Raw genomic sequence first — 24,294 nt, 5'->3', positions numbered from 1 at the left:
AAGGGAATGTTTTATACTTGTGTTCTGCAGCAACTGACATTTCGTTCAAGCACTTTCAAATCCCCCAGGAATCTCCAGCTGCTGTATGTCAAAATTTTAAGATCTCTCTTTGTGAACTTTAACACCCCTATAAAAACCAGTTGGAAGATCAAGCCTACTTCCTACGGATTACTTTGATATTAACTAATTAAGACAAATCAATTATTCAGTTTAGTCTGAATAATCATCTCACAGGGTCACCATCTTCCAAACTGCAACATACAGGTAATAACTTCCACTCTGGCGCTTTATAGCGTATTTCTCTTTTTTCTTTTTTTTTCTTGGACATATCTCTTGTGATATGGCTTTCTGGCCCCCTTCTGGATGTGATTTTTAAAAATAAATGTTTGATAATGCCTTGAGAGTATTAATTAATGATCAAATCTCGTTATACAATTTTAAGTTTATAAACACGCACGTTTCTTAAGCAAAGGAAAGGATAAGGAAAAGAAAGAAGTTACCTATGTGTCTGGAAGAGTACGGAGAACAGTCCTGTTAGGTCAGGCTCCGAAGTCAATAACTACCTGTTTTCCACTGGATTCTGGGTGTGTGTGTGTGTGTGTGTGTGTGTGTGTGTGTGTGTCTGTACTTACGGTTTTATAGAACTACCTGAAATAAAGCATCAATTTTGAATAAGAATGTACTTTCCCCCAAACCTTCTGATGACACAGAGTCTCAATTCCGTCAGCTATCATCAACTTATACTACACCGACTTGCCATTTGCATGATTCTAATCAATACAGATCGAAGTTTGCCTTTTTTAAGTGTACCTTTTCTATAACAAACCCAAAACTTATCATGCACACACAGTTTTAAGATGAAGAGTACCTTAAACGATAAAACGCTTTGAGAGATTCGCAGTGACATAAATTTGTATTTCCAAGATCCCTTTACTCAACATCCCTCAGAGGCCAAATTATCAATGTTCCCTAATCTCTCTGTTCCCCTTCTCGTTGCTGGATGGCTCCTTCCTTTTCCTTATAAAGAGGCTGAAATGTCCTCCGACATAAAAATACCTCTGCCTCTGTGTATCTCAGGGGTTGCCAGCCTACCTCCCTTCTGTCTTTGGAAAGAATGATCAACACTTGTTGGTGCCATATTTTTAGGTTTCTGTTCTTATGCCCTCCCACTGCAATTTGACCACCGTGCCCCCTACACAGAAATGAATAACCTCGTGTGCAGTCCAAAGGGTATCTCTGCACTTGACTCACTAGACTTTTGGAAGTTTAGACCCTCTCTCGCTTCCCATCCCCACTCTCTCTTGTCTCCTGTGAACAGATTGCTGATTTTCTCTTTATCTCTGTGGAGGGTCCTCCTTTGTCTCTTTCATGGGTACTCCCTTTAAGCCTTTATGTTACATATTGGTGAACTCAGGACTTAACCTTCCGTTCTCCTCTTGACTCAAGGTTTGCTTTTGGGGACACTTTTAATTCTGCCACATGGCTTGCACTGCAATGATATGGATTATAAGGTAAATGTTTTTAAACAAAATCTACTTGAATTTTCTTACTCTATGTATAACTGCCTAATAGATTATTGAACTTTGGTGTCCCCAGACACCTTAAATACAACCCGTTCATGTCTGACTTACTAACTCTACGACAAACAATATACTTTAACCTCCAACTTGAATTATACCATTGCTGGGATCGTACTGTTCTTCCACATTACAGGGTCTTTTTAAACGTCCCTAATCCCAGCACGATGAATAAATCTTCAACTCTTGATGCTTTCTATTTCAATCAGTCTTCCTCTCCTGCCTAGTTCTTGGTTTAAACTTGTGTATCTTCTCACTCTGATAATTATACTACTACCTGGTTGGCCCATTTGCTTTCAAGTTCGACCTACAAGCCCACTGCGTCTTTGCTCAGCAAACACTGTACCTCCAGGCTCAGGCACTGGGCAAGATGAGTACAGAGATGAAATGGTGGACAGAGCCGAGCCCCTACAGATCTCACTCCCTGTGGGGAAGACAGTCGACTTTCGGGACTGCTTTCAGAGTGCTCCGTAGACTGTAAATAGGACTGTAATATTACTCTGCACGAAAATCCCTCAGAGCCTCTCCATCACCTTCAGGAAAAAGGACAGATGTCTTAACATGGCCGCGTGGCCGTTTGCAAATATGGTTTGGGGCAGCTTGCACCGCCGCAAATCATCACTCACCTCCCCACATCCTGTGTTCCCGGTACCAAACAGCCCATGGCTCTCAGAAGAGTCCCTACAGATTTTATCCCTTCTCCTTTGCTGCTCTACCTACGTCTTGAATTTCTATACATCTTCGAGCCTGCATTCCAAAGCCACCTCCTTCTTCCTCCCTCTTCTCTCCCACCCTCAATCTCTGTTGGCAACAATCTTCTCTGTGCTGACACTGACTTTGCATATCGTGTGCTAATACCATTTACCACATTAAAATCCAAGCCCGTTGGTCCACTCAGCCTATGAGTCTCTCGAAGTTGGGGATGACTTCTTACTCCTTTTTGTTTTTCCAGCACCTGGTACAATACCCAGCATTTACTGTTCATTGAGGGAAGATGTAGTTGGCATAGTAAGTAAGAAATCAGTTCAAAAAGTCACATCTAAACTGTGTTCACTTTTCAGTTTCTGTGTGACAATATTTAATGTTTATTTATTTAAGAGAGATAGAAATAGAGAGAGAGAGAGGGAGCGAGCAGGGAAGGGGCAGAGAGAGAGAGAGAGGGAGACAGAATCCAAAGCAGGCTCCGTGCCATCAACATAGAGCCTGATGTGGGGCTCAAACCCACGAACCATGAGATCAGGCTCAGGACCTGAGCCGAAACCGACTGAGCCACCCAAGTGCGCTGTCTGTGCGACGATATGTAAAGTCAAGGTACTACTCATAAGACATTTTTAATAGCCCTTTTCTCAAATTTATACGCATTTGTAGGAATTTCAATATGCATTTTAAAGTGATTTTGCATTTTTTAGGAGCCCCTGGGTGGCTCGGTGGGCTAAATGCCTGACTCTTGGTTTTGGCTCAGGTCATGATCTCACAGTTCATGGGTTCAGGCCCTGGGGCGGGCTCTGTGCTGACAGTGGGAAGCCTGCTTGGGATTCTCTCTCTCCCCCTCTCTCTCTGCCCCTCTCATGTCTCTCTCTCAAAATAAATAAATAAACTTAAAAAAAAAAAGATTTTGCCTTTAGTTTCTGTACAGTCTACTCATTATGGAAAATTATCTCAAATCCACTGATAAATATAAAAAAACTTCAAGGTAGTAAAACCATTGTTCACACTACTCAGTAAATAATGTATAAGGTCTTCACGTTTATACTTGCATGTGTGTATAATGTTGATAAACAGAATTATTATGACTTGGGAAGAATATTCTTTAAGTAGCACCAAGAAAACCCCCAGTTAGTTGCTTTTCAAACACTTGAATACCCACAGAATGGCAAATCCACTAAGGTTCTATGGCTCTAACACTCAATTTTTCTATTTCAGTGATAATTACATCAATAAACCTGATTCAGCATTTGCTGCCGTTCAATTCATTAATTAAAACAATCTTCCTGCTACCACTGTGATTTTTCAAGGATATCAAAAACACATTCAAAAATCAAAATAGCACACATCATCAGTTTTGATATGTGCCTAGTACGCTTTACTTTGATTTTGACTCTACAATGAAAAGAACATTTAGACTATAAACAGAGAGAGCATCTAGTCCACCTGCTCTGAACAATACTTAAAGCACAAATTGAAGTCTGCAGAAATGGCAATAGTCATGTGAAAAGTAGCAAACAGCCAAGAGGTTCTGAAAATCCTCTTAGACTGGAAAATACACATATATATAAATACTTAGGTCACAGCAACAAAGTTGGTATACTTTAGAGCCTCCTTAATTAGTGTGTCAGAACACTAAATTTATAAAAAAAAAATTCACATCATAGCTTTATTTGCTCCGGTGACCTGTACCACATCCACGAAATAAACGTATCTCATTCTTCAAAGTGAAATAGGGAAGCTTTTGTGAAGAGAATGGCAAGTCGCTATTAAACCATAAATGTATACATATCAAGGCAATATAATTACTTTTATATATTCGAAACTATTTGACTGGACTCTGCAAAGCAGCACTCTAATTCTGAGCTTGATTTAGCAAGTATACAGCATCTGACTTTTGCTGTTTCTGACATCCCAGGGCACCTAAAACATAAAATATAATTTACAACGGTAGAACACGCCAAAAGTGACCATTACATGCCAGAAGAGAGCCCATAATGGAATTTATATGCAAATTATAGTTTAGTATGTGTAGTAAAATCTCATAAAATTAGAATAACGCTGAAGTATTTATTTCCTGTGGCAACAGAATTCCATCCTAATTCGTAAAATCAATTTCCAAAGTAGGCTGAAAGGTTCGTGGGTAAAGTTGAGGCAATGGAATTCTGGGGCGCCTGGGTGGCTCAGGTCATGATCTCATGGTGTGTGAGTTCAAGTCCTGCGTTGGGCCCTGCCCTGACAGCAGGGAGCCTGCTTCGGATCCTCTGCCTCCCTCTCTCTGCCCCTCCCCTGCTCGTGCTCTCGCTCTCTCTAAGATAAATAAATGTTTCAAAAATGAAAACAGTATTCCCAAGGACAACTGGTTCCTTGAAGTATTTTAGCTGCACAAAGTATCTATTTCACCTAAAAATATTGCACTTTACTGCTCTACCCTCTTTGTCAGCCAAATTAGCCCTTAAAACTTCAGGATCATGCACAATGAGTGTGGCAGCAGTGAGGTCCTACAACAGGTATATTGCTAAGACCCCAGGTGAGAAATAAAGTCTTTCAGGAATGATTTATTTTATCGTGTGAACTGATGAGCATCAGGTAATTGCCTTTTAATTGACTGGCTGTCTAAGTAACATGCCTTTGAGGGAAACACTACTTTTGAAATTTCCTTTGGCCAGGAGGGGAAGGAGCAGGCTAAAAGTCTTTGAAGTCTACAGCCATCAGACTAATTATCGGCACCATTCAACGTACATTCATTTAATTACAGTAAATTAAAAAGGATGTGGGGTTTGGGAGGAAAATAAAAGAGTCAATAAATGGCGACAGGAACACCAGAGTATGCAAATTATCAGTGCCTTTTCTGGAGACCACTAGCCCTCCCTCCCCTCGACACACGTACAAAACTAATGCAGACAGAGAGAGAGTAAAAAGAGGCGGGGGTGGGTAGGAGGGGGGATTCGCTGTGGGCCAAAACGGTGGAGGTAACTTGATGATGCTTATCTAACTCAATCCCCATCACCTCTTAGGAAGGAGACATAATTGTCCACTTTTTACGGAGGATAAGAACGCGCACTTTTGGGCACTCACTCGACGTCAGTGTTCTAGGCACACGATGAGCTCTGTAGATCTGAACTCGTTTAATCCTTACAACAGCCCTATACGGACTATATGCTATGTGCCATTTTCTCTATTTTACCCCTGTGGAAACTGCAGCACAGGAAGGTCAACTAACTTGTTCAAGGTCACACAGCGCAGAGGTGGTGGGACCCATGCAAACCCAGGTGATCTGCCCCCTGACGACATGTCCTCAACCATCCCTCAGTGGAGGCCCTCGAGGTCCAGGATGACAATGAGGCGGAAGAGGAGTGCCAGCTCCTCCTGGTCTAACTTCAAAGGTCATGGCTTTCCAAGGGGCATAAGAGACTACGGAGAGAGGGAGATGAACCAAGACGAGGACCTCAGCAGGACAGCACCGCACCTCTGGGACTGCAGTACCCCCAAAGACGAGGAGGCAGAGAGGGGAAAGTTGGGAACTCCAGCTCCGGGTGATTGGGGAGCCAAGAGTCGCAGCTGCTGAAAGAAGAGACTGAAACCTTGACCAGTGTGATTCTAAACCCAGGCACCTTTCATGATGCCGCACCGCCGGACGACAAAGGATGTTCTATGTTTTGGCTTCTTCTGGGACAAGATGCACAAACAAACATTTTTAAAGCTTAAAGGTTGATGTCTTGGGGGGGAAAAAAAAAAGTCCTTTGTTCCTGACATTTAAATAGACAGTTGTAACTGAGATCAGATTACCTGCAAAGCTGGAGAGCGGAAATTCAGCCGGGGGTCTTTTAACAATACAGCAGAGACAGGAAAGATGCTTAAAACAACCCAGAGCATACTGGTAATTCTACCTTTGCTGAGGGCGACTCATCACGTTTATTTTGTCACCTCTCAACAGCTTACCAGAACGGCGGCTTAGTAGGTGACCACAAACCACTCACCCACCAGTATCTGGCTGGAGAATGAGGAGAACGACCACAGCAAGCACTATGTGTCTAGAACGGTCTTCTCCCATATCCTTAACTCAGAACAAGATCAACATTTGGAATTGCATACGTTAACTCAATATACCGGAAAAAAAAAATTCTTTCCCCTAAATGCTTTTTTAACTTCAAATCCCTGTGGTTGGTGAAGAGTTAGTTTTGCAAAAGAATAAATTTTATCACTTGTTTTGAATCTCTGCTAACATGGAGACGTGTGACATGGTCCGAATGTTCCTTTCCTCTTGTGGGATGCTCAGACCATCAAAATTTCATTAGCCTCACAGCCGTTCTAGCGCCTTCTTAACTTGAACTGTTGGCCTCTTTATCAATAAATAAATGAAACCTAATCCCTTTTAGTGACTACACTCTTCTTTGAAGTTTCAACTAGAACATCGGGCACTTGGCTTGCATAATTTTACAAATGTTGAATAACAGTTTTCTGGGGAAAAGAGCCTATTCACAGTTATTTCAAATGATGAAAACAGTCAACGAAAACTCCAGTGCTAAACCGGATGAAAACAAGGCAATGTCTGGTTCCTAAATTCGTTTCATTTTGGTGAGTTATTTCTCACATGTCCTTCTTGTTTCGACCTAGAGTGATATAATGGAACTTCCAAAGATGCATCTGAAGCTAGTGCAGTGAATGATATTAGACACTTAAAATAATGAAAAGCAAAGAAAGATATCACTGGAAAAATCAACAGCCTCTCAAACTTAGAGCTGCGAAGAATAACCGAGGACAGAATTCAATTATTTTTATTTTATATTAGAAATATTTGACCAGAAATAGTAACAGCAAACTACGTAACAGTTTTGAGGATACGGCTTAGAAGGATGTTAGAAGGCCGTGTGTAGGATTATGGATTCTAGTTTTCCCTACAACTCGGCTTAAGAAAGATATCCATAGTTTTGATATCAGAAAAAAAAAAAAATTCCTCCATACTCTTGTTTCATTCCACAATTCAAAAGATCTGCTACCTATCCCAGAAAAGTATGCTTTCCCACCTCTTAATGCAATTCATTCCTTTTAGTGGAATCTTGCTCCTTCGGACTGATCAGTGACAATTCAGAACAAATAATCTGAAATTAATCTGAAATGCTCCTATGGCCGTACATATTAAATCTACGCGACAACCAGTGTCCCTTCAGAGGCCATATCTGTTTTATTTGCTCTTTTGTTTTCTTCCCTAGGCTGACCTCATTGGGACTTCTTGGACCATCAAAATGTGTTTTGTTGTTGTTGTGTTTTTTTTTTTTTTTAAAAACAACCACAGCCAAACCTTGGGGAAAAGAGTAAACACGAGTTTAAGTCATCCCTTGCCCAGCGCAACAAACATTGTTTTTGACACTCTATACTCTTAACTTGGCTGACCTGTTTACTCTCAACAAATGCTACCAAATGTTCTGAATTTCGATGCAGGGCCCTTGACACCCTCTTCCTGTCTCTCTTCATTCTGCTTCATAACAAGCACCTGGAGCCAGGAAAGAGCACACCTTCTCTCACCTTGACGGAACTCCACGAACAAGGTCTACCAGGGAGCAGGGGAGGCGAGGACCTCCTCTACGTAATGACAGTCCATGCAGATGGTGAGGGTCCGTGGTAGGGAGAAACCCAGTCTTCCTTCTCTCCTCCCTGCCATTTGGATATTTCATACTCTTAACTAAAAGCTGAAAATTTGGTAAGTTTTAGATTTTCCAAAAAGAAAAAAAAAACAAAAAACAAAAAACGGCATGTGTTGGGGCATTCACCGTGAAATCGCTTCAGCAGGTGTAGAATTTTAAAAATCGTACACTTCATTTCTGTTTTACGAATACAGATGCTCTAACAGGATACATTTGTCATTAGAAAGGATAAAGATGCCGCAAAGATTGTGGGTGGAAAGAACAACCTGACCCGATACGAGACAATATTTAACGGATACGGTTATGGATATAATGCAGATAATCAGAAACGAATGCATCATCTTGCTACGTTCTATTCTTTTCTACAACTACCATAAGTTTTAATCATGTAGTTTAGGGAAATCAAATGCCGAGTGCTACTTTGGAATATAACCATCGTACCTGAAGATTCGGACAGACAGGAAACAAAGTTTGTACCAACGCTTACGCATTTAAGGTCAGGAACTTCTGAATCCCCGGTGAAAGCAGATACAAATACAGGTTTTACGGAGGTGAGTGGATTAGCTCAGAGAAACGCCGGCAGCCTGATTCGAAGACTCATTTTGTCAGAAAGAACCGTCCTTGTTTCCTGTTTGGGGCTGGAATAAAGCCAGCCACCATCAAAAACTGACACTTCCAAAATGAATACAGTGAGTGCGAATCATTAATCGATCTTGACTTTGGTTTGACGCGCTGAAGTATTCTACACAAGATCCTGTGTTAGTCGGTTTGAGACTTTTTGTGTGTGACTCGAAGGGAAGCCGGTAAGAGTGAAAGCATTAGGCACCACTCCGTCCTGTGGCAGCTAAAACGGAAAGCTGAACAGACCTGCCTTCCTATGGCAAAGCGAAGCTGACAAAGTGGGTCAATAAGTAATACAAATGAAACGCCGTTGGTGAAACAACCATCTTTCTTTTCAAATGTCATGCAATTCCTCCATTTTAATTTTCTCCTTGCTTCCTGGTGCATCATACACACATAGCATCAATAACTATATTAAAGTAGCAAGGGCACCGTGAATACTAAATGCCGACAGAGAAATGTCCTTTTGTTGTCTGGGACGTTGGCACTGACGCCCCAATTCTTCTTAAAAGCAATACTGACGAAAAATTAAGTTTCCTTTTAAAGCTATTATTGTATATAAATGAACTGTTGTGATTATCCCGCATTGGCACTAAGAAAAAAATCCCAATAATTTATAAAGACACCTTTCTTACAGTATGCAACACTGCTATTTGGATATCCTACAATGCAATTTCTGTGTGTGGACTTGACTGCATGATAATCCAGTCCGCAAAGCACATCAAAAACCACACTCTCCCTCTTTACCAAAATTTCAATGGCTCTCATCAACCAGTAAGTTTAAAGCATGATCAAATTTGTTCTTCAATCACTTGAGCCCTGTTAATAAACTATTCTGTGTGCTCACTCATCCATTCTAAGATTCTGCAACTTTGAGATATCTTCAAGAGGAATCTACAAAGACATCTTTGATTACAAGCTGGCTCTGGGGTAAACTTTATCACCACCGGCTTTGCTACCCCACAGAGAATAACAGGTGACATGGTCCAAGATAAGTCAAAGCTAATCTTTTTTTTTTTTTTCTGTACATAATTAAAATGTTTTTCAAAACTATAGCTAACACATCATAGACTGCTTGCATAATTTAACCATCTGATGTCGAATATTGATTTTTTTCCAGGAAAAAAAAAATGCATTATTCAAGGACACTTCTTGAGTTCTACTGCGTTAGAACCAAAAGAAAGGAAGAAGGAAGAAAGAGAAGGAAGAAATGTGAGGAGAGAAGAAAGGAAGAGAAGCATGCCCCCACATTTGACTAAAACAGACAGCAGCTCTGAAGGCCAACATTATAGAGCAAAAAATGGTACTTACCGTTCTCACTGTCTGACTTGTTTTCGTGCTCCGTATCTGTCAGGGTGAGGGCTGAGTTGGACCGGCTTGACAGGCAGGAGCTGCGGCCTGATTTGACCCCCCTGCCCCAAAGTCTCATGGCATGCTCTGGGGACATCACTGCTTCATTTTCAGTATCAGCATCTGACCCTGCACTGATAGAGTAACCTCTGTGGGGGAGCCCCATTTCCGCACAAAACACAAGTCCTCTTCGAGTTGCTGGTTCACAAACTCCTAACTGCCTTAGGGTAAAATTCTGTCCTAATTAGGGGGAAAAAAAGATAACAACTAGTGAGTACACGTTTCATTTTCTTCTTCTTCTTCTTTTTTTTTTAAAGAAATCTCCCTAAAATAAACACTCAAGCATTCAGGTTTTTCAGTTATCAGCACGAGGTGTTTACATTAGCAAAGCATGGCATATGGTCAAGTGGGTGCAATTATGGCGGGCGGGTGGGGTTCCTCCCCCGACTTCCCACACACCCCCACTTAGAGCTCCTTTGTCAACCACTTAAGCCCGTAAGCACCTCCAGAGAGGGGCGGGGGGGTAAGCCAAGGAGAACACGCCATGCCAACTCAGCCCAGAGAAAGGACTGGTTATCAGTGATCGAATTTTGTTTCACAACTTGGGAAGCAAGAGAAACTGTCCGAGTTATCTCTTATGTCTTGGCTCTAGTCCTAAATGATGGGATTTTTCCCACCCAGATGTCACTCCTTTGCAAGAGAAAAGAGACTAAGTTACTTGTTAAGTAGAAATAGGAGCTTGGTCAATCTTTATTACATATTCCCACCTTAAGTTAGCCACCGATGTAAACACAAATCTTGTGTGTGTGTGTGTGTGTGTGTGTGTGTGTGTGTGTGTGTGTATACATATACTATATTTTGGAGTGTCATGCCTTGAAAATTTGCAGACATATGACTTTCTAGACATCTTTAGTAATCACCTGGAAACATCGGTATTGATCAGAGTAAACCAATTTTTGCAAATAAAGTGCACTCTAAAAATAAAGTGGGAGAAAAATGTATTTAAAAATTAATGATAAAATCAAGTTCCCTGAAAAATAAACGGCTGTGAACCCTGCGGGCCTTTACTAATAAATTGAGCATAATAAAACCCACGACACGGCAATAACTTAAAGTAAAAGTGTTTAAATTAGGTGACACTTTAAAATGACTACTCTTATTAATGACTTTGCCAATCGTGTATGTATTCTTGAACTTTCACGTATGTTTTATGGGCCTCTGGATGAGTAGAGGGAGAAATATGTTTGCTTGTAGGATGCAGGTATATGACTCTTCCATTTCTTGGCTCGTGCTGGTGTGATGGAGTCTGAGATTTAGATTTAGGTACCGACCAGAATCAACATCCATGTAAAGAATAACAGCACACAACGACTGATTTAAATGCCACTACATAAAACCAACCTTTCAAGAATGTGAAGCATTTAGATCACTCATAGTCTTCATTTTCCTACTTCTGTCTCTTCAATCTACGAACATTTTAAAGTTAATTGGCTGGTGTGAGAGCTAACACAACACTGTATGTTTTAAAAGCGGATGTCATAGGTGATTTGTGATAAAATAACAACATGTTGAATCTTCTAGGAAGTGAGTCAAACATAATGCACAGTATAGTACATATTTGGTTATAAAGGTATCAGTAGCCTCCAGGCCTCAGCACATTTTAACTAGTGTGGTTAATTGCTTTATTGCTGTGGTCATATCAGAAGTCGGAATCAGCTTTATCTTGGTCAGACTTCGAAATGGATTCTGACAATGACACTCATAAATAATGAAAATCTGTTGCTACAATTAGCTGCAAATCAAACTGCTTATCAGAGAGATTTCAATAAGTACCTGAACCAAAAAATATGTCGGAAAATAAAAAAGAGAAGAAGAAAAGGGAAAAAGAGCCCATTGGACCAGTGGAAAAAGTGGGCAAGCCTGACGAATTAAGGCACAGTATTGTCAGAATCTTTTTTTAAAGAATTAGTGTAGCTTGTATCATGAAAGTAAATCCCAAAAAGGTCAAGGTCATGGACAGTTAATGGAATAGTGGTGGGAGAATTTCTCCACTGTTATTTATACATCACATTTTAAATGGGAAGAGGGAAGAAAGGGGTCAAAAACAGTTAAATATTACCATTATACATGTTGATTTTTCAAAATAAGAATACATAATAATTTTTAAAGGGCAAAGATGAATGATAAAATCCTCTGCATCTTTCCTCTATTTGGGGAGGTGCCCATGTTGGAAAATAAAAATAAGAGAGAGGTTAAAAGCAGTAAAACTTCTTTCTAATCTTTGAAATGCAACTTAAAACGTTTTCCACGTTATTGACTTTTTACAATGGTAACATCTTGATGCAAAAATCTATGAGGTGAAGGAAAACAGAAAACTATCTTCAATTATTTGTTGCTCAGGTATGTAAACACAGTTCACTTTGCAAATAAATACCCAAAGCACCATCCCTATGAGCCAATACGTAGAGTCCAAACTCCTTCAACATCTGACCCTTGGAAATCAACGCCTCACAATAACTCAAAACTCTTACGGGCTCTTTCTGAAATGCAAGCTGGAAAGCAAGCACACGCGGAGGGAACCCTGTTAGATTGGCTTCCTAAATTAAAAAGTCTGCTGTCGTTTCCTCTAGAAGAGAACACTAAACCTGACCTCCAGCAGATCGAAGTTAAAGCCACTCACTAGCTCTGTTCAAATCCCTTTACTCTTCTATTTTTTCATCTTTCAGGGTTCTCACCACTTGGTTTAAGAGATACTTTATGTCAATTGTGACTAGTATGAAGAAAGGCTAAACGAGAATGGCTTAAAAAATAAACCCCTGGACAAATGTAATTGACAAGCATAAAGAAATGTAGCATTTGATGGTGAGGAGAGGATCGTTTCCAAATAATTTTAGAATAGCCACACTGCCGCCACCACCGTTGACTTTCACTTTTCCTTCATTCAAAAGTATCTCTAGCCCAGATCTGCTTAGGTGCTTCGGACCCTATTCCTGTCAATTCCCCTCTTTGGTTAAGGATTCTTGTTTGTGGGATCCCCTGTTTTAATGCAAACGCCACCGGGGAGACCTAGGGATCAAACCAGAATAAATTAGTTCTAGCAGGTTATTTTCCACAATCTAGCAGCAGTGTTAGCAAGATGGGCTACACTTATCAAAAACAGATGATGGAAAGAAGAAAGGCTTCTGACTCGGGGAAGAGAGACAGCTGGCAGAAGGTTATCACAGAGGTGGGAGGGTTGGGCTGAGCGAGGTTGGTAGGGAAGGCTTTAGGGCAATGTACGAAAGTGGAAAGACAAAGGTAGAAAAAATGCTTCTGGAACCAGCTAAAAACTTGGCCATCTTGCTTTGGCTTCAAGAAACATGAAAGAGATAAGGACACATTTATTCTTATTTTCCATGTTTTCTTCAGGCTGTATTCTTTGCAATGGTTCTAACAACATGACCCTAATTTCCCTCTTTGTCTTTTAGAGTCTTTGTGCTAATTCCGTTTGGCTAGAACTGGTGAAGTAAGTATTTATCTCCTGCACATTGCATTTTGGTCACCTCGATTAGCGGGGCCAACACAGAATTTCCTACTATAATTTGAACCAGTACCAAAACCATACATTGCAGTGAGAATAAAGTATACCTGAGGGTGAAATTCACTGTGATTAAAAGGCAATGATAGCTTGGATCAGATTAGGCGTTTTTGTTTTCCTATGCTTATAAATTTGAAAATCTGTTTTTTAAAAACTGAAAAAACAACAACGTGGGCAGGCTGGATCATTAAAAAAAAAAAGTTCCCATTTTGAAAGAAATGAGTAAAGGTCTGTGACAAAGTGGACAGGACCAGCTAATGCTTCAAGTGAGGTCGGCACATAGCAAAGCTACTCCTCCCATAAAGGAAGGGGCTTGGGAAATGGCTTAGCTTCTTGGACTTTTTCTCACAAAGCATCTATAACGTTGTCAGAGCAGGGAGGGATTTTTCAAAGCTGCAAGGCCAAGTACGTTCACCAGTAAGCAAGACATCTACTATCTCTGGGTGCGTTGAGAAGAAACAGATTGTACTATTGGGTGGTCCAGTTCCCAACCCACGGTTATTTTCTTCCCTCGAGTCTAGATTGCTCTACAGTCTAGATTTTGCTTTCTCTCTCTTCTCTCTCCCTTGTTTTTTCTTTTTTCTGTTTTCGGTACATGCCTTGTGGTGTGCAACTATCACCACAATCAACTTCAGGACATTTTTATCACCTCCCCCCAAGAAACTCTGTACCGATGATCAGTCACCTCCTCTTGCCCCCCCCCCCCCCCCTGCCCAACCCCTCCTCTCCTCACCCTAGCCCTAGGCAAACGCCAATTCACTCTCTGTCACTACAGATTTGCCTATTCAGGCCATTTCAAATAAAACAGACCCTACAGACCCTACAGTATGTGGACTTTTGCGCCTGGCTTCTTTCCCTCAGCATTACGTTTTGAAGGTTCATCCACATTGTAGTATATATCCATACTTCAGCTTTAGGGTCAAATAGTATTCAGTTGTATGGGATATCTGTAACAGGGAAAAACTTGGCATGTCTGACTCCATGTGGTTTCGACTTCCCTCGCTGCTGTGACCTATGGGTTAAACACTTCCGGTTAGCCCCTCACATAGGCGTGCTACAGATAAGATCTGCAAAAACTGCTCTTTACCCCAAACCAACCTCAAATGAGGAGATAAAGAAGTGGCTGTAGTGGTCATTGCCCCAAGTCATCAAGATTGAGAAATGATCATAACTCGGGGGGAAGGGGGGGGCGGGAATTGAATCTGTGCCCCATACGGTGAATGAGGTTAAATTAGCAGAGAGTTTAAAACTTGTTTTTCAGAGAACGGCTTCCCCTAATCTGTTATTGTGTCTTTCAGACCCCACTAACAAACTCACCAGCTGTCTCTGCAGAAGCCTGGACTCAAAAGTCAATGGATACGGCCCCAGCCTAGGAACAAGCAAGGCCCTACTTTCGTTATCCAGGGATACTCTATGCCGGCTCTCAGAGCATGCCCATAACCCCTCCTCCTTGCCCCAAGGTAACTTCCCAACATGTCAAGGGCTGAGTTCTGCCTCACTCTGATGTGAAGTCTCCATTTCAAAATAAACTTGGGATGTGTGTTACAGATATGTTCGCTCAATGCACATTCTCCATCTTTCTTTATGGATAATCTTACGTTCCCTCTGCTCCTTCTCATCAGTATAAATGTAGTCTCATCCCTATGATTATAAAAAGCTTGTTCTGTTCCCCTTTGGGGAAGTGGATTTGGCCTTGCCCCCCCATTTCCTCCTCTGGCTGCCTCTTGAATAGATTGTTCCCTTACTGCATACCTGATGTCTCAGCGATTGGCTTTGCTATGCTTCGGGCCGATGCAGTTGGGTTCAGTTACAGAATCCATTCACCAGTTAATGGACATTGGAGTTGTTTCCACTTTTTGGTTATTCTGAAATGCTGCCATGAACGTTCATGTACAAGTTTTTGTCAATATATATCTTCATTTCTCTTGTGTATATTCCACACTTGTTATCATGTGTAGATTCTCTCTTATACCACATTGTGAGAGAGTATATCATACCGCCAAGTGTGCAATGGGGAATTGGAATGGAGGTCAGCGGTACTGAAATTTGGGGTACAAACCAAGAATTGCTGTGATTTTCAAAAACAGTTGATTCTGTGGGCCCGCTAGGTGAATTCATTATAATTTTATCCTATTATTTTTTCTTTGCTTTCTATCATGCTGGTTTATTCTTTGAAAATGTTTTTCCATTAAAATTAAAAATACTCAGCACAGAAAGTCTACTTCTGAGGCTACAATCACCTGATCTTAAATGTGCATGTACAAATAATGATTACTATGTCATGGCTGCAAAAGTTAAAATAATTGGAATGCTTACCAGAAAGGGAATGGCTGAATACTTTATGTATCCTGTTCAATGGAACACTATGTGGCTAGCATAAACAGTGAGTTTGGACCTATATCTTTGAATCTGGAGGGAAGCCCGTGATATATATTTTAAGTAAAAAAAAAAAAAAATACAAGTTGCAGAATGGTGTGTACAGTCTGGTCCCATTTTTGGAAACTAAGAAAGAGAACCAACAGATTATGTGAGTGCTTATGGTTTTGAGCATGAATAAAGGTGAGGAAGGCTAGAAAACTGTTGTGATGATCATTTAGAGGGGACTGTAAGGGAAGGAAATTAGTGATGCTCTATTTTATAGTTGTGAAATTTTACTCTGCATGTTACTTCCCTTAGTCTAAAAAAACATACTAAAGAAAAAATTGAAGTCTATATCCTTTAAAAAACCCAAATATATATATTTTTTGATTTGCTAATTTTTAGCTCCTCTTCCATAATTAGAATTTTAATTTATTACCTTCTCCTGGAGACGCTGGATTTTAAAAATCCTTCCTTATTGGTTGCGAAGAAGTAAAGTTATGTAAGAAATGTTGGAACAGCAATATTTCATTTCTGCCCTTCCTTTCATCACACATGGCTTTGGAAAATGGTGGCTATTCATTCATTTCTTCTATAGTCACAACCCTCCAAATGGAGTTTGGGAAACGGAGGGAAGATTCAATATACACTTAATATGTGGAAATAAAATAATCTATAATTGTCTTTAAATATTTTCCTTGGTTGCTGTGAGTTTGGATGGATTCTCTCTCCTGAGGCACTGACATTCCCCCAACAATGGAGGATAACACAAAACTACAAATTGGGCAAATAGTTCTCATTTGATGCTTGTGGAATTAATGTCACCACCATCTTATCTAGAGTTCCCTGTTTTTGCTGCGTTTGCAAAACGATACGAAGATCACACAATCTAGAAATGTATGTAACGTTTTCCCCTTTGAGACCTAATGCCTATTTTATGGGACAATCCAAATGCTTTAACCTTCTTAAGCTATATTTGTCACCGTTTGAACGGAATACCCACCCTTGAACATGCAACAGAAATTGCAATGATGGTATAGATCGTTACTTATAAGGCCCTACACAAAACAACGTTCCAAAATTCAACTTTAAGTCCCATTAAATACCTTAACTGCCCCACCCCATTTTACACTGTATGTAAAATGCGAGCATCTTCAGCGGCTGGCTCAATTTACCTGGTCATGTGATAGTAACACCCATAACCACATACTGATGATCTCAAGTTCTTAGAAGATGGAGAACATGATCTGTATGTCATAATTAGAATCCGGTTTGTTATTCAAAACACGAGTCTAATGGAAGCCACTGCAGGTTGGCCCGAGGGCATTTATCCTGAACTCAGCTGTGCAGGGCACCTCTGCCAATGAGGACAGGAGCCAGAGGCGCCATGGCGAACTTGGTGAGGAGGGTGACAAGTATATTGACAAGTATATCATATACCCCAAGTATATTTGCGAGCAAAGAAAGCAGAGTTAAAATGAATGACCCAGGGCGCCTGGGTGGCTCGGTCAGTTACGCATCTGACCCTTGGTTGTGGCTCAGATCATGATCTCACCGAGTTTGAGCCTGGCTTCTGGCTCTGTGCTGAGCAGGGCCTGCTTGGGATTCTCTCTCTCTTCCTCGCTCTCTGCCCCTCCCCCGCTCATGCGCTCTCTGTCTCTCTCTCTCAAAAATAAATAAATAAATAAATAAATAAATAAATAAATAAATAAATAACATTTAAAAATGAATGGCCCGGAGAACGTACATTTTCTTCAGGAGAAGATTTGTGGAGTTCCGGGGGTGGGGGGGGGGGGGTGGGCAGCAAACCCAGATAATGGGTTTGAGTCTGGTGACTCAAGTCACAAACATTCGGTTGTGAGTCCGCTGACTTATAACGAAAGAGCATCTCTGTAAGCATGAATCACCAAGGATTTATACACCCAACCCCCAAAACGGTGTCACCTTGATATTGGCAACAATTTGTAACTAGAGAAATAACTTCGCGCTTGGTTTTTATCAAAAAGCATTCCGAAATGAATTTGCTTCTTATTGTCACTTAGTAATTATTATTATTTTTTTTTTTTTTCAGAACAATCTAAGACCCGAGTGATCACAACGTGCCTACACCCTGTCTGGCGGTATCTGAGTCAAGCTGCAGTAGCTATTGGTTTAAATATGCATACGGTTGGGCATGAAGCAGCAGGTGTTTAATAATTGCGACTGAAGCGGCACCACAGTGATTCACGATGTGGATCCGAAACTGGCAACGTGGGGAGGACCGGATACAAAATGTAGCAGGAAGCTGGGGGCTCAAGACATCAGACCAATAAAGGCCGAAGCAGGGGGAAAGGATTACCCCCACTGTGTCCGGAGGAGGGCTATAAGCTACATCTATCTACTCACACCTTCTGGAAGGTAATCTACAAAGCAGGTTGGCCACCAAGCCAGAGAGAAACACTTGCCTCTTTCACAGCCAAAATTAGTTAACGATCAGTTAGGCAGGGGAGCTAAAAGAGGCATCTGAGAGGAAAACATTAACGGGCAACAATGATAAACTGGAACTATTTAACTTGTGTCTTTAAGTACAGAAACGTAAGGTTGAGTAAACATGACCATCTAAATCCTTTAATCCCGCCGCTGACATTTATAGTGACTGAGAAGGATTAATCATTTTGATCTCTAAATGAATCATTTTAAGTAGTTAATATTTAAAAGTAATAAACTTTGGAGTTGCGGTAATTAGCCTGGTGTATCTGATTAATGTTTCAGGTTTTTGTCTTTCTTTACAAAACCCTAGGCTCACCAAGAAAAAGCTTTCTCTGCATCAGTTAGGATTTCAGGAAAAAAAAAAAAAAAGGGTTTCAGATTCCTTTCATTTTTGTATGATGACAGAGGTGAGGGGGAACACTGGGGAAATGAAAAGTTTGGGGTATAACTGGAAATTCATAGCAGCATTAAGTGCTGAATGGTAAGACCATATGGTCATATTTCTTTTGAAGTCTAGGATCAGTTCCCATTATTCACCATAATGGCATCCAAGACTAAACTAAATCTCCGTCTTTAAAATTAAAAGCATTTTGCTCTTGGCTCCCAAATCTTCCTCTTTCACAATTTTCAACATGCTGGAATGTTTAATATATTTTCATAATGCAAAAAAACACAAATAAATAAAATAAAAATAAGGGGAGCGAGGAAAAAAAATGAATGCGTCCCATTTCGCTTCCGAAGCAGGATAAAATGGTACAGACAGACACATAATTGTTATCTTAAAGGTGGTGTTAATACTATTTTTACATCAGCCCAGTGCTGTTAGTGACATTCTAAAATGATATGTATAACCTTCATGTTCTACATCTAAGAAATATGAATCTAACTCTTTTGACCTCTCTGGAACATACAGCATAGAGAAAGATTTTTAAATTATTCATCATTTTAGTAATATTCTAGCAATAAAACTTCCCTCCCCCACCCCCAGCCCAAGCAATCTATATCTAAAAGCTAAAAATGGGCCTTTTTCTATTTGGAAATTGATGAAAATATTTGAGAGGCACGGTCCCACCTACATGTCACTAACTCTCTTCATTCTCTCCCTCGGCACAATCCTGATATGTCACGGATGCTATCATTCTAACAGGCAAAATGTCTTTATCCAGCAAAACATTATAGGGCAATGCCAGCAGAAGTTGTTTTTAAGAGGATTGTGGTTATGGTTCAGTAGAGACAATGTGCCTCTGCCCAGCACCAAATGAAATCTCACCCTGGCTGAAGCTGGATGAAAGGAAGAAGGTAAACCCAAAATTTTCCATATTCAGCTACACGTGCAGCCTGCTCTTTCTTTGTTTTTTTTTCTTTTCTTTCCTTTCCTTTTTTCCTTTCTTTCTCTCTCTCCCCCACTCTCTCTAGTATTACAAATGGATTTTTGTTCTGTTTTCTTCATATTCTTATCTAAAAATTTTTGAGTAAAGCGATTCATACACTGCTTTTTTTTTTTGGTTTCTTACTAAGCCAAAACTTCACAATTGTATAGAAAGTCCTCACTTTAGGAGTATACTGTGTTGAGAAGTCGACAGGGTGACCCTTGAACAGCATGGGTTTGACCTGCGTGGGCCCACTTACATGTGGGTATTTTTTGATATAGTACAGTGCTATAAATGTATTTTCTCTTCTTTATGATTTCCTTAATAACATTTTCTTTTCTCTAGCTTATTTTATTGTCAGAATCCAGAATATAATACATACAGCATTCAGAGCGTAAGAGAATCGACTGCTTATGTTATTGGTAAGGCTTCCAGTAACAGTGGGCTTATTAGTAGTTAAGTTTGGGGGACGTCAAAAGTTATACGTGGATTCTTGACTGTGTGGGGTGTCGGGGCCCCAACCCCCATGCTGTTCAAGGGTCAACTGGATATATTTTCCTATGAAAACAACATGTAGGGGGCCATGATGGAACATATAAGTAATGAAGTTCTCTGTGTCTGAGGAACTGGATGAAAAGCACAGTAAAGCATGACATCCAGGTACGGAGGCTGTCTCCCTGAAAAAATGTGTTCAGAATTCCAACCGGGAAAACCTCTCACCACCATAGCCTCTTCCATTAATTTTCCGCTTTCCAAGGTGGGAGGAGTATTCCCCAAGCAGAGCACCGGTAGTCACACGGTCCACAAATGCTCAGTGAGGGAAGCCAGGTTGGGAGCTTTGCAGTGGGGGGATAGGAGCTGGGGTTAGCTACTGCCTTTCTCAGACTAACAGGAAAACCGATCACCTTTCCACATGTTTACCGACTACTTAAATTTGCTCTTTTATGAATGGTTTATCCCTGACGCTTCTCCCATCGGACCGTTTGTCTTTCTGTTTTCAATTGGTGAAAGTTCTCTCTTCATATATTACATCTTAGACCTTATATCTGTCACGTGGGTCGTAAACATAATTCCCAAAGTAATAATTTTGTTTATGGTATTTTAATCTACATACCTCAGGTTTTAAATACAAAATTAATCATTTAAGCTTTTTCTTCTGAGTTTTCTGTTTCTAGGAGAAGGGTCTGCCCTACTCTCGATGTGTACGGGTAGTCTCCCGGTCAGGCTGTGTGGATTCACAACCACTTTTTCCTTGCCTTCCTCTGTTATAAAAGCGGGAAAGCAAAAATAGTAAATGTTCCCTCTTCTCATGCAGCTAAGCGTAGCCAAGTATAACAGTTCTGAAAAAAGAGACGCAGCAAGACATCTCCGGGGAGTAAAAAGAAACAGTCCAAAGGGGAGAAGGACTTCTCACCTTTGCTTTTATTCTGTTTCAGCCAGGAATATGAAAATGCAGCGAACATCTGGGGACCCACAGGACAAACGCCACGTGCTAAGGATGCCAGAACAAACAAAGACAGAAGGAACCTGGGTCCTTGATGGCATCTTTGAACCCTGAACAGTCCACCTCTAGACTCCTGGTTTCCTGGTTTATAACTGTTGGATGTTGAAGTCGTTGTTGTGGGAGCTTGCTGCTATTTGTGGATCAAGTCGATCCTACTTTATCCAGTCTGTTAAATTAACTGCTAGAATTCTTCCTGCTTTATTTTTTACATTTGTCTTTAATCCATCTTAACTTATTTTTGAATATGCTGAGAGATATGGGTCCAATTTTATATTCTTCCAGATGGATAACCAGTTGTGCCAGCACCATTTATCAAATCCCACTGAATAGAAAAACCATTTTCTGTTTCATGCTAAATTTCCCTATATACTAGGATCTATTTCTGAAATTTCAGTCTATTCCACTGGTTGACTTATCCTTATTTATGCCAATATCGTATAGATGTGATTGCAGTGGCTTCATAGGACTTAATATATATATTATATATGTATTTATATATATTATATATTAAGATATATAATACATATTTATATATGTATTATATAACATATAATATATATAATACATATTTATATATATTAATATATACTATATAACATATAATATATATAATACATATTTATATATATATTAATATATAATATAGTATATAGTACATATACTATATTATATATATATTATCTAATTGCCATTTTATCATTATTAGCCTTTTAAATATGTTTTTGACTATTTTCAGATTTATCCCCCCACGTGAACTCTAAGACCCCTTTCTCTAATTTAAAACAAACCTTGACTTCCACACATTCTGGGGAGAATTGGTATTCTTAGGGTATCAGTCTTCCCATGTAAAAACATTGACTGTCTTCCTACCTACTCAGATCTTGTTTTATGTTTTTCAATAACATTTTAGAGATCTCTTCATAAAAGGCCTCATAGCACTTTTATAAAATTTATTCCAAAGAATTTTATAGTGTTTGTTGCTGTTTGGATAGGATGTTTTACTCTGACTTCCAAAGCTAGCCAATTATTGTTTAATAATTACTCAAAAATAGTATTTAACATGTATCAGGCAGTATTCTCACTCATTTCATTCTCCACAACTATAGATTGAAAACTAAGGTGCAATCTACGTGGAAGAAAACTGAAGCAGAGAGAAACTAAGTAACGTGTCCAAGCAAGTTACTTGGCCAAGGTTACGTCACTCGCCAGTCAGCTAATGAATGGCAGACCTAGGACTCAAACACAGATCACCTGGATCCAGAATCTATGCTCTTAACCACTATGCTCCATTACCTCTGATGCCTGTATATTTATCTTGTATTCATCCAAGCACCAATTTGCTTCCAACTATTTCGTTTAACTTCTACAGACATGTGGTTTTTGTATGTATACAACTGACATACGGTTCACAAAAGTGCCAACTTTAACGTTTTGCAAAATATAAATCAATGATTCAATTTTCTTCTCTTAGTTCAGTCGCTAAAACATCAAGAACGATTCTGAATAGGAATTGTGAGAGAGGAGGTGAGCCTCTCTCATGTTCCTGATTTTCACTGAAATGGTCCTAGGATCTCCTCAATTAGAATACTGTTCAAATTTTTTCAGTGGTCATCTTATATATGACTAAGATGCTTGTGTTTTTTTATTCTTGTTTTACTTAGTGAGTTTTACTTTAATAAGGAATGGTTTCTAAATTTTATCCCAAACCTTTTCATCATTTATTGATAAGATCATGTTTTTCTACTTTGATTTATTACTCTAATTATGTTAATAGACTTCCTAACATTGAAAAATCCTCACATTATACCAAGGATTAGTAACTTCTTGGTTATTAATTTGGCCTAGACTATCATCCGTTTTATACATTGCTAGATTCTTACATGCAAACAGTTATTTAGACTACTTTTCACACATATATCAAGAAGTAATTTTGGTCTAGATAGCCTCTTTTATGTTCTATTTTAATCAAGATTTTTGGTTACTATTAAGGTTATGCCAACGTTATAATATGAATTTTAGTACTTTCCATCGTGTGTGTGTGTGTGTGTGTGTGTGTGTGTGTGTGTGGTGTTAAATGGCTTTTTGAACCTTGGATTGAGCTCCACTTTAAAGGTTATGTACAATTCACCTCGGATCCTAAAATTCACCAAAAGGAACGATTTCCTTTATAATGGTAACCTTTTAGCCACTCTCCTACTCTCTTCTGAGATAATTGGTTTTGGAAAGTTTTCTTCATGTTGTGAAATAATTTGGGGTCAATCATATTTTGCTAAGAAAAAATAAATTCCTCTAGATTTGAATTGTGTGGAGCAGTGCCTTTTAGTTGTTACACGGTGTTCAGTATCTCTCCTTTTGTTCTCATTATTTTTTAATTGGGATCATCAGGGGCTTTCTATTTCCTTGGCCATTTTAAAGAATCAGCTTTTTTGTTTGTTTTTAATCTTGATTATCTCTCTCTTCCATTTCCTTTGCTTTATTTTCCTTCTGTTTATTTTTTTACTCATCTCTTAGGATCTATAGCAAATTCCTCTTTGTTAGTCTTTATTCTTTAAATCTCATTAACAATATATTTTTCCTATGATTATGGCTTTCTCTGTCTCCCACAAATTTTTAAAGCAGAACTTTCTTTTCATTGCTTTCTGTTGCTTCCTATCATAATCTAGGGTTATCATAATCCATGAGAGAAAAAAGGTTTCGTTTGTTTATCTTTTTGTTATTTATCTCAAATTTTACTGAGTTGTATGATCAAATGTTTTGATCTCTAACGTCTCTACTTTTCTGATTTTTGTGGCTAAATGCACAATAAAAATTGGTTTCTGTAACTATTATGTAGAATTATGAAAAATTGTATCCCTTCTGATGGTTATAAATGTCTGTGTATATATATATATATATATATATATATATATATATATATATATATATGTTTAACTGAAAATTTATATTAATATTATATAATTGCTTCCTTATTTTTGTCTTCTAGATCTGATTCCAAAGGAGGTAAACCAAAAATATCCCCAAATAAATGTATTTTAACAACCATTTTTTTCCTACTAGCTACTGTATTGTTTAATGTATGCAATTCATCCTTCTGTCTTTTATCATTTACTCTGTGGTC

General features: G+C 39.3%; 1 protein-coding gene across 16 annotated transcripts in view; it reads right to left on the bottom strand.

The window, feature by feature from the left end:
- Positions 1 to 24,294, bottom strand: part of TENM3 (teneurin transmembrane protein 3) — a 1,270,502-nt gene that overhangs the window by 416,771 nt on the left and 829,437 nt on the right. For 12 of the 16 annotated variants that reach the window (XM_019422144.2, XM_019422148.2, XM_019422152.2 and 9 more), the window contains one exon: positions 9,860 to 10,138. The exons of the other annotated variants lie outside the window; for them this stretch is intronic. In XM_019422144.2, coding sequence (XP_019277689.1) covers positions 9,860 to 10,138 — 279 coding nt within the window. The remainder of the gene's footprint in view (positions 1 to 9,859; positions 10,139 to 24,294) is intronic. 16 annotated transcript variants of the gene reach the window in all.

The sequence above is a fragment of the Panthera pardus genome, unplaced genomic scaffold, assembly GCF_024362965.1.
Source record: "Panthera pardus isolate Hobbes unplaced genomic scaffold, ASM2436296v1 HiC_scaffold_13, whole genome shotgun sequence".
Classification (NCBI taxonomy): Eukaryota; Metazoa; Chordata; class Mammalia; order Carnivora; family Felidae; genus Panthera; species Panthera pardus.
Note: the sequence above shows the minus strand (reverse complement) of the source record. Positions and strands in the feature narration are given on the sequence as shown.